We start from the raw sequence: 17,578 nt of genomic DNA, 5'->3' as shown, positions 1-17,578 counted from the left end.
ATTACATAGACATACACTCCCTCAAGTACACACACACACACAGATAATAAACACACTTTTAAAATGTGTTTCTCCATCTCTACTACATTTGAGTCCTATACTGTAGTTATAGAATGACTTCACTGTTAAACTCATCATGGTGGACATAAATCTGATGTGGGTAAAAATAGTCAAAAGTCATCATCAGACAAACCTGACTAAACTATAATGACGTGTACAGTAGGTGTTTGTTAGTGTGTGGGTATGTGTAGGTATATTTAGTAAGTGTATATTGGTTATAAAGTGCTCTTGGGTGTATGTAGAATAGGGTGAGATCAGGTGTGATGTATACTAAAGAGAGTCAATGAAAGTGAGAGTGAAAAGTCCCATTTTGTGTTTATTAAACATAAACAAGTGTTAAATACACCTTATTAAAACCACACATACACATCTCAACTAAAAATATGCAAGGACTTTTAAAAAAATGTAATAGTTTAATGGAAGTAATCAAATAGGCATTTGTGAACATATATCCTACACAGTACAAACACTATGTATCAGACTTTTTAGGCCTATATGCCTTATATATCACACAATGTCTGGATGCAATATTCTACCCAGGAATATTCAATAATGAAATCTGTTACTCTCGTTATTCCAAATTCATCAGTGGATCTTTTCTGCTGACAATACAAATTAATATTTCTCTTTAATTCAAGATTTGATCTAAACCTCAGAAGCTATCAAATCAAATGTATTTATATAGCCCTTCGTACATCAGCTGATATCTCAAAGTGCTGTACAGAAACCCAGCCTAAAACCCCAAACAGCAAGCAATGCAGGTGTAGAAGCATGGAGTGCAATGTTACTTTCTATGTTATAGAGTGGAATGTTTTTTCTGCTGGTGTATCTTGAGGTAGCTCCTCTCTGAGAACCTCTTCCTGCAGTGTGTACAGGCGAATGGCCTCTCTCCCGTGTGGACTTTCAGGTGCATCTTCAGTTTGTCCAGACGGGAGAACCTCTTCTCACACTGGGGGCAGCTGTAGGGTTTCTCCCCTGTGTGTACCCTCTGGTGCCTCTTCAGGTCACCAGCCTGGGCGAAGCACATGTGACACTGGTTACAGCTGAAGGGTTTCACCCCTGTGTGGAACCTCTGATGAATCTCCACCTTCTGGAGGCAGCTGAAGCCTTTGTTACAGAACATGCAGAGGAACCGTTTCTCTTTACTACTGTCTGATGTTGCTCCCCCTTCCCGAGCCTGGGCTCTAGCGCTGTCGTTTGAGTTCAATACCTGATCGAAAAGGCTGTGTGAATCGGAAGGCCCCATTGATGTGGACACTGGGTCCCGATCCTTGAGTGTGTGTAAAGGGGAGTGGGTCGCGACATTTGGATTTGTCTCTAGACTTTCCCTGTAATCTAAGAAGTCTCTGCCTTGTGAGTGTCCGTCACCTAGGTGACTATCTGCATTCCATGTGAGAGAAATGTCGCCCTCCATTTTCACAGTCACTTCATCAATGACTATAACCTCCCCTTTCTTATCTAGGCACCCTTCAGAGTGTACACTACTAGTGTACCGGTTCCACCCCCCTCTAGACAGATCATTCTGTGTCTCTAAACACAAGGGCATGTTGCCAGAGTCCATCTCTGTAGAGTAAGAACAAGATGGATCACCATCTCCACGGGAATGATCCGTCTTCTGGCTCTGGTGAAATACTGGTAAGTATTCGGAACCGGGAGCAGGAGGACAGCTGAGTGGCCCCAGTCTCTCTGGGTCTGATCTGTGGTCAGTTCCTGTGTGTAATAGCCTGTGTGTTTCAGTTAATGTCTTGGTGTTGGTCTCTGACTTGAGGGCGAAGTTCGGCATTCCACTGACCTCCGTGATGCAGTGTCGGATCCTGGGCTGGACAGGGGAGGTGGGGTCCTCCGTGGCTACATGGGGCGCACCAGATGCTGCTCCAGTCTGGATGTCTCTGCTGTGCCATTGGTCCTCCTCTCCTTCAGACCCCTCCGGCTTGACCCCAGGACCTGCAGCCTCTGCATCTTCAGACTGACACATGAAGAGAGGAGTTTATTACCGGTACATGAGTTGAATAACAATGTCGTAGGGAATGTGCTCTAACCTCTATCACGATAACGTGCTGGGTTGAGGTTCCACTCCCCTCATCAACAGTGATTGGTTGGTCATCTCTCCATGTATTGTGTCCCACTGGCTTCACAAAGCTCCTGTGGCCTCCAGTGAGATGTCCTTCACCTGAGAGAGTGATTGGGGGGAAAGAGGTGGTTAGTTTAGCTACTGTCAATGCTCAACAATATATTTATTGACAATGTCTACAATTGGCAAGGATGTAAGTTAACATTTCTCATAACTTCTCGATATACTATTTATTGATTGATGTATTATGTTCCATGCATCACATTGTTTTCATTGAGTAAATAATAGGAAATGCAGTACATGAAGAATCTGGTTATAATATCATTGTGTCTTTGTGCAAGATAGCTAAGTAATCAGGGGACTTATCGCATACTATCCAAAAACTGACCAAGACCCAATTCTGGTTAACACATTTGAACACATGTGCGCAGAGGGGACACATGAGCAGAGGGGAACCGGGCGAAATGCTCTGAGCTGTGAATCCGCACTCACATCGTGACGTATTTTACTAGGCCGTACATCATCTTCACCCAATCTCGTTCCACTACTGGACGGAGACAATGGCCTTTTCTCCGCAATTTCAATCAGGCAAATAAGGTTTACAGGTGGATCCCAAAATAAATGTGTAATGTGATAAAAAAAATAATAATAAACTTAACTGTGCAAGACATTTTATAGATAAAAGGTTAAGTAGCATATCGTTGTTAAATGTGTGCATGCTTTTCTCCTCTGAAAATACAATAGCTGTTTCAAAGGGGGTGTGGCAGATAAAGGCAATTTCTATAGGCAATCACATAGAGAAGTGCGATTAGACCATTCCTAAAAAACTTTAGTCCTCACCTTTGTGCACAAAACACCAATTGAATTGTATTTAAAAAAAAATAATATATATATATATATATAATCACTCACAGCCAAAGATATTAACATTTTATATTCACCCAATGTCTGACATGTTTTGGGATGACGTCGTCGCTGCTCCCTATGTGCTAGTGCGCATGTGATGTTAGTCTGCATAAACCGGGAAAACTACGGTCAGACATTTTAGATACAGTCTCCAGTTCTTATTATACGTCAGTGAATGACACGCTCCTCGACCACTTATCGGTTTCCGGGTCACAGGGGAGAGAGACAACGATTACGATATACTGACAAGATACACATCTCTCAGTCCTAACAATGGGAGTTGTTGTCCACAAAGCGGCACGGAGGGCTGTCTAGTTCCCAACTATCCTTTCTTTGGATTGGTGGATACGTCTCATTATTGTAATCCTTTTTTGAATATTCGATGAGGGTTGTTGACGTCAACCGCCAGTAATTCAATGGAGAGAGAAGCTACACTACTAGCCTCATTACATTTATAATAGCCATCTTGAAGCAATTACGATATAAAATGTTTTTTCCCCCCAAAGTTGCCGGGATGTCACGTCGTACTTACACTCGTAACACCTTAAGCATTACGAAGCTTATATTCGACCAAACAAAACTCACGTAGCAAATAAGGCAGAATATTTTTTGTTGGCAAAATCCAACACTATCATTGACCTCCCTGCAAAAACTCATTGCTTGGTGGGCGAAAATGATCAACGGGGGAGACAGACTGGAGGGAGACTTTCCTCCGAGTTGGGCCTCTCTGTGTCAGATGCCAAGCAGTTGCCAATAGCGCAGCTGTAGAACTTTGAGGATCTGAGGGCCCATGCCAAATCTTTTCAGTCTCCTGAGGGAGAAGAGGCATTGTCGTGCCATCTTCACAACTGGGTTGGTGTTTGTGGACCATGATAATTCCTTAGTGATGTGGACATCGAAGAACTTGAAACTCCACTACAGCCCTGTCAATGAGAATGGGAGCGTTTTGGTCCTTTGTCTTGCTGACGTCAAGGGAGAGGTTTACAGGTCACTGACCTCATCCCTATAGACTGTAGTGTTGTCACATTTTACAAATGATACCAGGCCAAGTATCGCAATACCACGGCAGAAAAATTCAGTGGCCTAGAGTCCTGTTCGCCCCGTCCCCTCCAATGCTTGTTCCCGTTTTCTAAACATTACGCACGTGCTACACACACACAAACCTGTCACTGATATTCACACTTCTACTCAATACATATTGAATTTTTACAGTTTTCTTTGCTGTAAAGCTGCACACATGCCTGTCGCAAAGCTGTTTTTCTTCTCTGGCACTGCTGTCTGACACAGAACTTGCAAAGCATACCCAGACTGGCCTATGCACTGGTTATACCAAGGATGAAATGATATACAATGTATCAACATGGCTCACTTTCTGAGCTGCTCCAATGTATCAAATGTACAAATGTAACAACATACAACTGATCAGGGACTGCATCACAGCTAAATTCTATTTTTAAAAATGGAGGAAAAGATGAGCATTAAGAGCAAATGGAGAGACGCAGGTAAGTGATGCCTGGAATGGGATTGGCTGATTAGAAGACACTAGTTGCTAAATTCCTATTGCCACTATGCTATATTTGACTGGGTAAATAACTTTATTTTGAGTTCATGTGGACCCAGTGGCTCAGACTTGAGCACTTCGAGTCCCAGTGCCCGAGTCCTGGTCCGACTTCAGTCACAGCAACTCGTGACTCGAGCACAGGGGAATCAAGGTTTAGTGACTCTACATCACTGGGGCGAAACACTGCTCTGCACTTCTGTGTGTATTTTTGTTTTGTGTATTTTTGTTTTGTATGTAATGTGTATTATCTATGTAGCCTGAATTAGGAATTTACATGGCCAGATAATTCTTATATAAGCAGGGGTGAAAGTAGATTTAATTTATTCCCGGTATGGACAAGCTTAGTCATAGATTTAAATATACAATCTCTGTTAATTCAATAAGATCTCTGTGGGCGTAGTCGTAAAGATCTGTTATTTAACTTTTAAAATGTATTACATTTTATTGTGGTATAAACACAACCAGTCATGTTTTCCTTTGATCAGTGGAGGCTTATCAGGAGGAAGGGGAGGGTCATCCTCCACAGTGAATTTCATAAAAAAATAACTAAAACCTGAAAAAAGTTAACCTTTTAAGATAAAACTATTCTAAATACATTCACATCTTACCAAATAATTGATTATAAAACACTGTTTTGCAATGAAGGGCTACAGTAGCCTCAACAGCACTCTAAGTAGCACCATGGTGTAGCCAGAGGACAGCTAGTTTCCGTCCTCCTTCCGCCCTCCTCTTCAATACAAAACCTAGAAAGCTCATGGTTCTCACCCCCTTCCATAGATTTTCACAGTAATTATGAAAACTTCCAGAGGACTTTCTCCTATCTATCAGAGCCCTTGCAGCATGAACTGGCATGTCCACCCAATCAAAGGATCAGAGAATGAATCTAGTACTGAAAGCATAAGGTACAGCTAGCTAGCACGGCAGTGCATAAAATGTGTTGAGCAGTTGACTCAAAGAGAGAAAGTCAATAGTTGGACAGTTTTGAACAAATACATTTAGTCTACTCAAACACCCAGCTCAAACAGCGAGGGATGCCATGTTAGCTAGCTGGCTATGGCGAGCCAACACTAACATTCCCAAGTCAAGGTAAGCTTTTGGTTTTAATTTAATGCCATGAGGCCCGCCAGTGTAACTACTAAACTTCTTGCTAACTGTACTGCATGATTGTAGCGTGTTTAACACGTTAGTTCTAGTAGCTATGTTGACAACGAAGTAGGCTTTGTGTACAGCTTGGGTCACAGACAGCTGATGTATTGTTCACTAAAGCCTGCAAGGAATTAACGAGCAGTGATCATGCCGTTTGTATGCAGCTCAATGAAAGTGAACCGTGTTTGCGTGTGATCAGGGGTGTATTCGTTCCGCCGATTCCGTTGAAAAACATTTCTTCAATGGAAGCAAACAGAACGGGGATAAACATAGCTGAATTTGTACAATGAAAACTCTAGTTTGCAACTGTTGGATTAATGATTACACGCTAGATCAGCTAGATGCAGGCAATAGTGTGCAAGGTGGTATCGAATGTGTCACTGTCTGTCACCTTGATTATTCAAATGTTTCTCTTGACCTCTACATTGTAAACTTTCATTCATAGGCAAGGTTGTAGCAACCTCATGATGGGTGTAGGGAAAATTTGAGTATCATGTAGTAACCTAAACCTATCGAAGTTACATTAAACAGGGTGAAAGGAATATGAATGACAGTCACCCAGTATGCTATAAAATAAATAAGGCAATGCTCAACAGTTTCCCATGTGTATCAAGAATGGTCCACCACCCAATGAACATCCAGCCAACTTGACACAACTGTGGGAAGCATTGGAGTAAACATGGGGAAGCCTCCCAGGGGAATGCTTGACACCTTGAGTCCATGCCCCAACAAATTGAGGCTGTTCTGAGAGTAAACATTTGGAAGGGGTTCCTAATGTTTTGTACACTGTATATGTGTGATTTATGTTTATTGTAGGTTAATCAGGCAATACAAATGTGATGTGACTAAAATGAAGGGGCATTTCATTGACCTTCCCGGGGAAGGACTGCCCGTTCCATGATCTCGCCATCACGGTTGACAACTCCATTGTGTCCTCCTCCCAGAGCGCTAAGAACCTTGGCGTGATCCTGGACAACAAACTGTCGTTCTCAACTAACATCAAGGCGGTGGCCCGTTCCTGTAGGTTCATGCTCTACAACATCCGCAGAGTACGACCCTGCCTCACACAGGAAGCGGCGCAGGTCCTAATCCAGGCACTTGTCATCTCCCGTCTGGATTACTGCAACTCGCTGTTGGCTGGGCTCCCTGCCTGTGCCATTAAACCCCTACAACTCATCCAGAACGCCGCAGCCCATCTAGTGTTCAACCTTCCCAAGTTCTCTCACGTCACCCCGCTCCTCCGCTCTCTCCACTGGCTTCCAGTTGAAGCTCGCATCCGCTACAAGACCATGGTGCTTGCCTACGGAGCTGTGAGGGGAACGGCACCTCAGTACCTCCAGGCTCTGATCAGGCCCTACACCCAAATAAGGGCACTTTCATCCACCTCTGGCCTGCTCGCCTCCCTACCACTGAGGAAGTACAGTTCCCGCTCAGCTCAGTCAAAACTGTTCGCTGCTCTGGCTCCCCAATGGTGGAACAAACTCCCTCACGACGCCAGGACAGCGGAGTCAATCAGACACCTGAAACCCCACCTCTTTAAGGAATACCTAGGATAGGATAAAGTAGTCCTTCTCACCCCCCCCTTAAAATACTTAGATGCACTATTGTAAAGTGGTTGTTCCACTGGATGTCATAAGGTGAATGCACCAATTTGTAAGTCGCTCTGGATAAGAGCGTCTGCTAAATGACTTAAATGTAAATGTAAATGTAAAATGGCCCACTGTTTGTCATTTTGACAATAACTAGACTAAATCATTACTCAAACGACACAAAATGTGACTTATTTATATGTTATATGACTAAATTATATGTTTGTCAAAATGACTAAGACTAGATTAAATCTAACATTAACACCCTGCCTGCTAAATGTACCTCTTATCATTCCTCTGTATCGGTCGAGGACCTTGACACTACTGGGACGACTGGCGAGGACGCGCTCTCGCATTGTTCTCTCTGCGCGCTCCCGTGCCACCTTCATTTCCAGTAGCTGTAGTTTCCTCCGCAAAGCCCTGTTTTCTTTTTGGCTTTGGGTTATTTCCAAACGAAACACTGCATAGTCGTCGTCTACGAGTTTACATATATCTGCCACGGCTGCATTCGCTAGCACCTCCATAATGGAGGCTATTTGCGTGTGAAAAATCATACCGTTAGCCATTGTTAATAGCTAGACGTTTTAGGTAACGCTTGCTAGCTATCAACCAAGTCCGGTCTCCAACGCGAATTAAACACTACCTGAGGTAACTAATGTAATGCTGTGCAGTTAAATTAGTCATCTTTTAAGTTCCAGGGTGTTAATAAACGTCTAAATAACAACAAAAACCGCTTTCGTGGAAAATGTTCTTGGTCACTGTTCACTTCCGTTTACACTGAAGTAAAAGGAGCTTATGGGTTGGCGTCATAGTGCAAAGGGTGTGGTTAATTGAAAAAGTTATGCGCGCTGTTCATTGAAATACTGCTTATCACACATCCTATTCATAATCACGATCTTTGAACGAGCCTAGGATTGCAGTCTCTCTAAAAACAGGTATTTACACAAGCCTGTTTCAAATGACAAGTTAATGAGGGGCATGTGGTTAATTACCCTCTTACCCCAAGACACTTCACATGATAACTATAATATTTTAGCTAAAGAATGGTCCCCAGATATCCACTGCTATGATTTCTCCCCATTATGGACACTCCTATGTCTGATAAGGTTACTCAGGAAGGAGAAGCTCTTGTAACATAGTTTGCACTTGAAGGGCCTCTCATTGGTGTGAATGGTTTGATGCGACTTCACATAGTTTGCATAGGTGTCCCTGTCTGTATTCGTGGAGTAACCATGAACCAGCTGAGGAAGGCTAGACCAAGGCCTTCTATGAACCCAGTCACCAGGCATTAGATGAGACCCTGAAGGAGAAGACCGATTTGCTGATAGACTTCCACCAGGGGGTCTCCCACCACTCTCTGTGAAGGCTGAAGCCCAGGGTGACCTGCTCTGTTCATCATGGATACTGTGGTGTATGTATCATAGGAATAGGAAGGTCTATCTCTATCAGCCCCAGGCCCTGTATCATCCCTGCACTGAGACTGTGAAGAGAAGGGTCTGGGCTGTGGACTGGATCCATGACTGGAGCCTCTGTCTCTCTGATGACCACCAGGGCTGAAGTTGTTCAGCCCACCTGTCCTGGTTGTGTTCTATGTGGTGGTGGAGTCTCTGTCCCTCACGGTTGGGTCCTGGTTCTGACTCGGAAAGGAAGAGCGCCGGCTCCTGATCCATGGCCCTGATCCGGGGTTCTGATCTGGGGCCAGGGTTTGTGACCAGCCACTTCAGAGGTCCAGTCTCTCCTGCCAGTAAACAGTGGATATCAGCAGGTTCTCATGGACTGCAGACTGTAAACAAAGATTGTTCAGAAGAGCATATAAAGGTATTATTCTGCCCTTGAGTTGCGTTCCCATGCAAAACTAGACAGATAGCTAACAACTAAGTCTTCAATAAAACTCCCAAGGCGTGACTTTTCTTGAATGAAAATATTGAAAACGTTTGTTGTGAAACTGCAAAATACAGAAAAGAATATACTTTAGTATTCAATTCACACCGACATACTGTAGCTGTACATTAAACATTTGAAGTTGCATAAATACAAAGTACGCGCTAAGGTACCATGCATCTGGTATGATGCCAAACCATATTGCTAATTGTTAACCATATGGTAATTGGCTCCTTTCATTACTCTAATAATGTATAACCATCTATGTAGAATAACAAAGCCTATTACACTAGAAACAGTAACAAAACTACAGTATTGTATATTTTACAATTCGTTTGCATGACGCATGACGCATGAGCAAAGTAATACAGCTAACGACATACATTAAAGGCATTGCAATTTGTGAGTAAATGCAACCAACATTGATATGTAAGCAACTCTATCAATAACAAGATTATCATCATTAGCTAAATGCTTGAATCGAACTTACAAACAAATATTTTTCCAAGGCTGAAGCGTGACAAGAAATAACGACATTGAAAGACCTGCACCGTAGCGTTGTTTGTAGCTGTTTCTATGCGTGCAAAACAAATTCTGTACTTCCTGTATGCGTCGTCTTTCTAAGTACCAGAAAGCGCCACTAGGGGGCAAATAACACCATTGAACACAATGAAAATCCAATTTAACCATTGTAATACAATAATCTGTTACCTTCTAACAGGATGGCAGCACAGGTATATATAAGAAACCCTTTGATGTACACACAGAAACATGACATATTATAAAATGTTAACCACAGTGAAGAACCTAGCCATATGGAACTATTGGAGTTTATTATTTTTATATATATATAAAAAGGTCCAAACAGTCTGCAAATTAAACAAAATATCCAAGTTAGTCAGCAGAATCAATGTAGGTTTTCAACAAAATGGCATTAGAATCATTTTTATTCATTTTTATTGTACAAAACCATACGTGACAAGTAGAATAACTTCTCACTATGGTAACACTTGACCATTTCTGTAAATCTGGTATGCTCACTTTGATCAAATTTTAGAATACTTTGGAAAAGGTTCAACATTATATTGCACACAACTTCATGTCAAATAAACATGAATTAAGGCACTATGATTATCTAATACACCTAAAGGGACAAAGTTTGTCACTTTATCACTTTAGCATTTTACAGACATCATCACACCAACCATCATCTACTCTGCCTCAATATACTCATTCTTTCCTCAGTTCATCTCACCCAATTCCCAGCTACGTCCAATACCAACAGAATGAACTACAAACAAACTAACGAGTACTATATTACACATCACTACCCACTTGATACGAACTGCTTAAATCAACGTTATTGTGACGTGGAAAATACATTGGATTAGAAAAAAGTCAAACATAACATTTTTTATTTATACTTTTGAAACAAAAAAACGTATTATCCACTTAACGAAAACACAAACAATAGGCTAGAGAGTGGATCTATCTACAAGTCCAGCCCTGCTTAGCTATTCGTCATTGACCATTACCAACGTGCTATCGTTAGAATGCTTGTTGAGAAACGTCCACTTAATAGATTCACTGTTGCTATGGAAGTCATTCTAAAGGGTAGGTTAAACAGAGAAAATGAAATGTAACCCTCCTTCATGAATCATATATCATCAATGATGCTATTTAGGCCTATATAGCATTTGGAACGTCATCGACAGCTATTGTTTCAATTCAGCCCAGTGTAAAAGTAAAACGAGACAATACATATAGGCCTGGCGTTTTCAAGCTTTGGTTGGTTTCAAATGGAATCTAGAAGTTCATAATACATATGTTGGATCAACAGTGAAGAGGCGACTCCGGGATACTGGCCTTCTAGGCAGAGTTGCAAAGAAAAAGCCACATCCCAGAATGGCCAATAAAAAGAAAAGATTAAGATGGGTAAAAGAACACAGACACTGGACAGAGGAACTCTGCCTAGAAGGCCAGCATCCCGGAGTCGCCTCTTCACTGTTGACATTGAGACTGGTGTTTTGCAGGTACTATATAATGAAGCTGCCAGTTTATGACTTGTGAGGCATCTATTGCTCAAACTAGATACTCTAATGTACATGTCCTCTTGCTCAGTTGTGCACTAGGGCCCTCCCACTCCTCTTTCTATTCTGGTTAGTGCCAGTTTGCGCTGTTCTGTGAAGGGACTAGTACACAGCGTTGTATGAGATCTTCAGTTTCTTGGCAATTTCTCGCAAAAAATAGCCTTCATTTCTCAGAACAAGAATAGACTGACGAGTTTCAGAAGAAAGTTCTTTGTTTCTGGCTATTTTGAGCCTGTAATCGAACCCACAAATTCTGATGCTCCAGATACTCAACAAGTCTAAAGAAGGCCAGTTTTATTGCTTCTTTAATCAGATCAACAGTTTTCAGCTGTGTTAACACACTTACAAAAGGGTTTTCTAATGATCAATTAGCCTTTTAAAATGACAAACTTGGATTAGCGAACACAAAGTGCAATTGGAACACAGGAGTGATGGTTGCTGATATTGGGCCTCTGTACACCTATGTAGATATTCCATAAATAAAAAATAAAAAAATCAGTTTCCAGCTACAATAGTAATTAACAATGTCTACACTGTATTTCTGATCAATTTGATGTTATTTTAATGAATAAAAAACGTGATTTTCTTTCAAAAACAGGGACATTTCTAAGTGACCCCACACTTTTGAAAGGTAGTGTATGTTGGCAAACGTTTTATCAAATAAACAAGGTATGAGAACAAGGGAATTATTGTGTGATAACAAGCTCTTAAGGGCTGTTTCCCCAGCCCTTGGCTTCACCTTGGTCATAAGAACAGCCCTCAGTCGGGAGTTATCACAGGATAATTCCCGGGCTCTCATGCCTTATTGCTGAAACAACATCTAGGTTGCTAAGAGAGATATCCGAATAGTCAGCACCAATTTCAAGTTAAGATAGTTGTTTTATGAGATCGCCAGTGTCTCAAGTATGATGGCAATTGCACCACTATAGTGCACCACTACAGGACAGCCAGCCTATAGTGGCCGCTAGATCTGCACTATCATCTAGGATTGATGTGCATTCCCGGTAATACACTCGTTTCCCCTGTGGACCGGCTCGTACATATAACGTCCTTCATTCAGGCTGCAAAGGCATAATTTCCCTTTAAATGGTGATCCGCAGGCACCTTAGGATGTTACACACTTGGCTGAATGCGGTGTACAACATCCTAAGTTGTCCAAAAATAGAGGTCATTTGGCAGTGCTATTAGATCAATCACAGTCATAACTCATTAAGTTGTTGTATAAATTAACAATATCTGACCATGTGTGATTGTAACTTTGAACTTTAGTGTGATTTTACATTTTTGAAAGCTCAGTGACAACACATAGGTGAATACGAAACCAAAAATCTGACAGATTTTTCCATTGGAATTTGGTTTCACTTTTAGATGGTTGAAAGCATAGTGATAGCACATTGGGAATTCAGCAAACTTTTAGCTGTCAATTTGAGTAGGTGAAAATAGATCAATGTATCTACCAAATACCAAATATTACCCAATTCTACATGTTGAAATGACGTGGTGAACCCAGTGAGTATACACTATTCATGGACCTATTCACTATACATGGGCTGTGTGCATTTTCTGCTGGTGTATCCTGAGGTAGCTCCTCTCTGAAAACCTTTTCCCGCAGTGCGTACAGGTGAACGGCCTCTCTCAAGTGTGGACCTTCTGGTGCATCTTGAGATCGTGCTGGCGTGAGAATCTCTTCTCACACTGGGGACAGCTGTAGGGTTTCTCCCCTGTGTGGACTCTCTGGTGCCTCTTCAGGTTGGACGATTGGGAGAAACTAGCCCTGCACAAGTGGCAGCCAAAAGGTTCTCCCCTGTGTGCATCCTCTGGTGGATATCCATCTGTTTAGGGAAACTGAAGGCTTTCCCACAGAATGAACACAGGAAGCGCTTCTCTTTGCCACCGGATCTACTGACAGTGTTACTACTACTGTCATTTGTCAATGAGCTTGTGTAGCCATTTAGCATTGAGGAACTGGCATTGTCTGAGGTCTGGTTTAACAGGAGAGTGTGAGGAGGACAAAGGCCTTGGCGTGTCTGTGATGTCTCGGGGTCCATGTTCCAGTTGATAGATCCTATAGAAGGCAGGCTGAAGGCAGCACCTGTTAGGGGGTTAACCTGAGGTACCATCAGTCTCTCTGAATCACAACTATAGGAGCAGGATGGAACATCGCTAGCCGAGTCTGTGTCTGTTCTCTTCCGCCACATACGGACACCTCCCCGTACCTGCAGACCAAATCTATGCCTCATGAAGTAGTCACCTGGAATGCATTTCAATTAACAGGTGTGCCTTCTTAAATGTGTGGAATTTCTTTCCTTCTTAATGCGTTTGTGCCAATCAGTTGTGTTGTGACAAGGTAGGGGTGGTATACAGAAGATAGCCCTATTTGGTAAAAGACCAAGTCCATATTATGGCAAGAACAGCTCAAATAAGCAAAGAGAAATGACAGCATCATTACTTTAAGACACGAAGGCCAGTGGATCCCGGAAAATTAAGAACTTTGAAAGTTTCTTCAAGTGCAGTCGCAAAAACCCTCAAGCGCTATGATGTAACTGGCTCTCATGAGGACCGCCACAGGAAAGGAAAACCCAAAGTTACCTCTGCTGCGGAGGATAAGTTAATTAGATGTAACTACACCTCAAATTGCAGCCCAAATAAATGCTTCAGAGTTCAAGTAACAGACACATCCCAACATCAACTGTTCAGAGGAGACAGCGTGAATCAAGCCTTCATGGTCAAATTTATGCTTAGAAAACACAACTAAAGGACACCAATGAGAAGAGACTTGCTTGAGTCAAGAAACAAGCATTGGGCATTAGACCGGTGGAAATCTGTCCTTTGGTCTGGATGAGTCCAAATCAGAGATTTTTGGTTCCAACCTCCATGTCTTTGTGAGACACAGAGTAGGTGAACGGATGATGTCCGCATGTGTGGTTCCCATCGTGAAGCATGGAGGTGGTGGTGGTGTGATGGTGCTTTGCTGGTGACACTGTCAGTGATTTATTTAGAATTCAAGGCACACTTAACCAGCATGGCTACCACAGCATTGTGCAGCGATACACCATCCTATCTGGTTTGTGCTTAGTGGGAATATCATTTGTTTTTCAACAGGACAATGACCCAACACACCTCCAGGCTGTGAAAGGGTTATTTGACCATGAAGGAGAGTGATGGAGTGCTGCATCAGATGACTTGGCCTCCACAATCACCCAACCTCAACCCAATTGAGATGGTTTGGGATGAGTTGGACCACAGAGTGAAGGAAAAACAGCCAAAAAGTGCTCAGCATATGTGGGATCTCCTTCAAGACTGTTGGAAAAGCATTCCAGTTGAAGCTGGTTGAGAGAATGCCAAGAGTGTGCAAAGCTGTCATCAAGGCAAAGGGTGTCAACTTTGAAGAATATCAAATATAAAATAGATTTTGATTTGTTTAACACTTTTTTGGTTACTACATGATTTCATAGTTTTGATGTCTTCACTATTATTCTACAATGTAGAAAATAGTAAAAACAAATTAAAACCCTTGAATGAGTAGGTGTGTCCAAACTTTTCACTGGTACTGTACATTGTTTAAAAAAAGTTGACGGCGCTCGTGGACCTGTCAAATAGTTGTAATTTACCCTTACTGCCATGACTAATTGGTGGTGTAATCCACTAAGGCAGTAAACCCAGAGACGGCAAGGTACGATGGCCGCGAGTTCGAATCCTCCTCTGGGCAAGGATTTAATTTGAGGAAAAAGCGCTCCACTGTGGGCCCTCGACTGAAATAATGGACATGTGAAAAAGTAGATTATAAAAATGCATCTAAAACATTGTAAATGTAAGTCTACAATTCTATGTAATATAGCCTATAGTAGCAATGATTATTTATGTAGTAGTGCCACTAGCCTGTGTGTCGGTCAGCAACAGGGACAAGAAACTACTCGTAAAATGTATTGGTAATCTTCATTTACAGGGTTTTGCCTGCACTTCTTCTCTTCACACAATTAGTGTAAGCATAATATCTAGCATCTTACTTTCAGTTGTCTCTATGACTATGAACACACCCTGAAAACAGTGAATGGTCTTAGTTAATTGAGTATAATTGCCTTTGAAGTAAGGGATCTAACATTAAGTAGCCCTACTTTGAGATGTGAGGTATCACGATTTCTTTCAATAATGACAGGAATGGAGGAGGTCTTTATCCTAGTGAGATTGCTAAGGCGAACACCGCCATGTTTAGTTTTGCCCAACCCAGGTCGAGGAACAGACATGGTCTCAATGGGGATAGCTGAGCTGACTACACTGACTGTGCTAGTGGCAGACTCCACTATGCTGGCAGGCTGGCTAACAGCCTGCTGCCTGGCCTGCACCCTATTTCATTGTGGAGCTGGAGGAGTTAGAGCCCTGTCTATGTTGGTAGATAAAATAAGAGCACCCCTCCAGCTAGGATGGAGTCCGTCACTCCTCAGCAGGCCAGGCTTGGTCCTATTTGTGGGTGAGTCCCAGAAAGAGGGCCAATTATCTACAAATTCTACATTTTGGGAGGGGCAGAAGACAGTTTTCAACCAGCGATTGAGTTGTGAGGCTCTGCTGTAGAGCTCATCACTCCCCCTAACTGGGAGGGGGCCAGAGACAATTACTCGATGCCGACACACATCTTTCTAGCTGATTTACACGCTGAAGCTATGTTGCACTTGGTGACCTCTGTTTCATCCTAACATCGTTGGTGCCGACGTGGATAACATTATCTCTATACTCTCTACACTCGCCAGTTTTAGTTTTAGCCAGCACCATCTTCAGATTAGCCTAAACTCTCACTGCTATGCGGATGACACACAGCTGTACATTTCAATGAAACATGGTGAAGCCCCAAAATTGCCCTCGCTAGAAGCCTGTGTTTCAGACATAAGGAAGTGGATGGCTGCAAACTTTCTACTTTTAAACTCGGACAAAACAGAGATGCTTGTTCTAGGTCCCAAGAAACAAGGAGATCTTCTGTTGAATCTGATAATTAATCTTAATGGTTGTACATTCGTCTCAAATAAAACTGTGAAGGACCTCGGCGTTACTCTGGACCCTGATCTCTCTTTTGACGAACATGTCAAGACTTTTTCAAGGACAGCTTTTTCCCATCTACGTAACATTGCAATAATCAGAAACTTTCTGTCCAAAAATGATGCAGAAAAATTAATCCATGCTTTTGTTACTTCTAGGTTAGACTACTGCAATGCTCTACTTTCCGGCTACCCGGATAAAGCACTAAATAAACTTCAGTTAGTGCTAAATACGGCTGCTAGAATCCTGACTAAGACCAAAACATTTGATCATATTACTCCAGTGCTAGCCTCCCCACACTGGCTTCCTGTCAAGGCAAGGTCTGATTTCAAGGTTTTACTGCTAACCTACAAAGCATTACATGGGCTTGCTCCTACCTATCTCTCTGATTTGGTCCTGCCGTACATACCTACACGTACGCTACGGTCACAAGACGCAGGCCTCCTAATTGTCCCTAGAATATCTAAGCAAACAGCTGGAGGCATGGCTTTCTCTTATAGAGCTCCATTTCTATGGAATGGTCTGCCTACCCATGTGAGAGACGCAAACTCGGTCTCGGTCTGTGGGGGCTGTGCTTTGGCAAAGTGGGTGGGGTTATATCCTTCCTGTTTGGTCCTGTCCGGGGGTATCATCGGATGGGGACACAGTGTCTCCTGACCCCTCCTGTCTCAGCCTCCAGTATTTATGCTGCAGTAGTTTATGTGTCGGGGGGCTAGGGTCAGTTTGTTATATCTGGAGTACTTCTCCTGTCTTATCCGGTGTCCTGTGTGAATTTAAGTATGCTCTCTCTAATTCTCTCTTTCTTTCTCTCGAAGGACATGAGCCCTAGGACCATGCCTCAGGACTACCTGGCATGATGACTACTTGCAGTCCCCAGTCCACCTGGCCGTGCTGCTGCTCCAGTTTCAACTGTTCTGACTGCTGCTATGGAATGACCTGTTCACCGGACATGCTACCTGTCCCAGACCTATTATTTGAACATCTCGGCCATGTTCTGTTGTAATCTCCACCTTGCACAGCCAGAGGAGGACTGGCCACCCCTCATAGCCTGGTTCCTCTCTAGGTTTCTTCCTAGGTTTTGGCCTTTCTAGGGAGTTTTTCCTAGCCAACGTGCTTCAACACCTGCATTGCTTGCTGTTTGAGGTTTTAGGCTGGGTTTCTGTACAGCACTTTGAGATATCAGCTGATGTACGAAGGGCTATATAAATACATTTGATTTGAATTTGATTTGTTACCACCTTATTAA

The 17,578-nt window shown here is 42.6% G+C and overlaps 3 protein-coding genes across 5 annotated transcripts in view; all 3 read right to left on the bottom strand.

The window, feature by feature from the left end:
* Nucleotides 1–17,578, bottom strand: part of LOC124001614 (gastrula zinc finger protein 5-1-like) — a 532,153-nt gene that overhangs the window by 219,163 nt on the left and 295,412 nt on the right. The gene's annotated exons all lie outside the window — the stretch shown is intronic.
* The window catches only part of LOC124001634 (zinc finger protein 7-like), a 76,401-nt gene that overhangs the window by 38,877 nt on the left and 19,946 nt on the right, over nucleotides 1–17,578 (bottom strand). The gene's annotated exons all lie outside the window — the stretch shown is intronic.
* LOC124001659 (zinc finger protein 329-like) lies at nucleotides 454–8,230 on the bottom strand. Its single transcript, XM_046308650.1, has 3 exons — nucleotides 7,617–8,230; nucleotides 2,100–2,230; nucleotides 454–2,026 (listed from the first exon to the last, which is right to left on the bottom strand). The coding sequence occupies exons 1-3, from the start codon at nucleotides 7,897–7,899 to the stop codon at nucleotides 857–859; spliced, it is 1,584 nt and encodes a 527-aa protein (XP_046164606.1). The 5' UTR covers nucleotides 7,900–8,230; the 3' UTR covers nucleotides 454–856.

This window comes from Oncorhynchus gorbuscha, linkage group LG17 (assembly GCF_021184085.1).
Source record: "Oncorhynchus gorbuscha isolate QuinsamMale2020 ecotype Even-year linkage group LG17, OgorEven_v1.0, whole genome shotgun sequence".
NCBI lineage: Eukaryota > Metazoa > Chordata > Actinopteri > Salmoniformes > Salmonidae > Oncorhynchus > Oncorhynchus gorbuscha.
The sequence above is the reverse complement of the archived record's forward strand: the minus strand, read 5'-3'. Positions and strand labels throughout refer to the sequence as shown.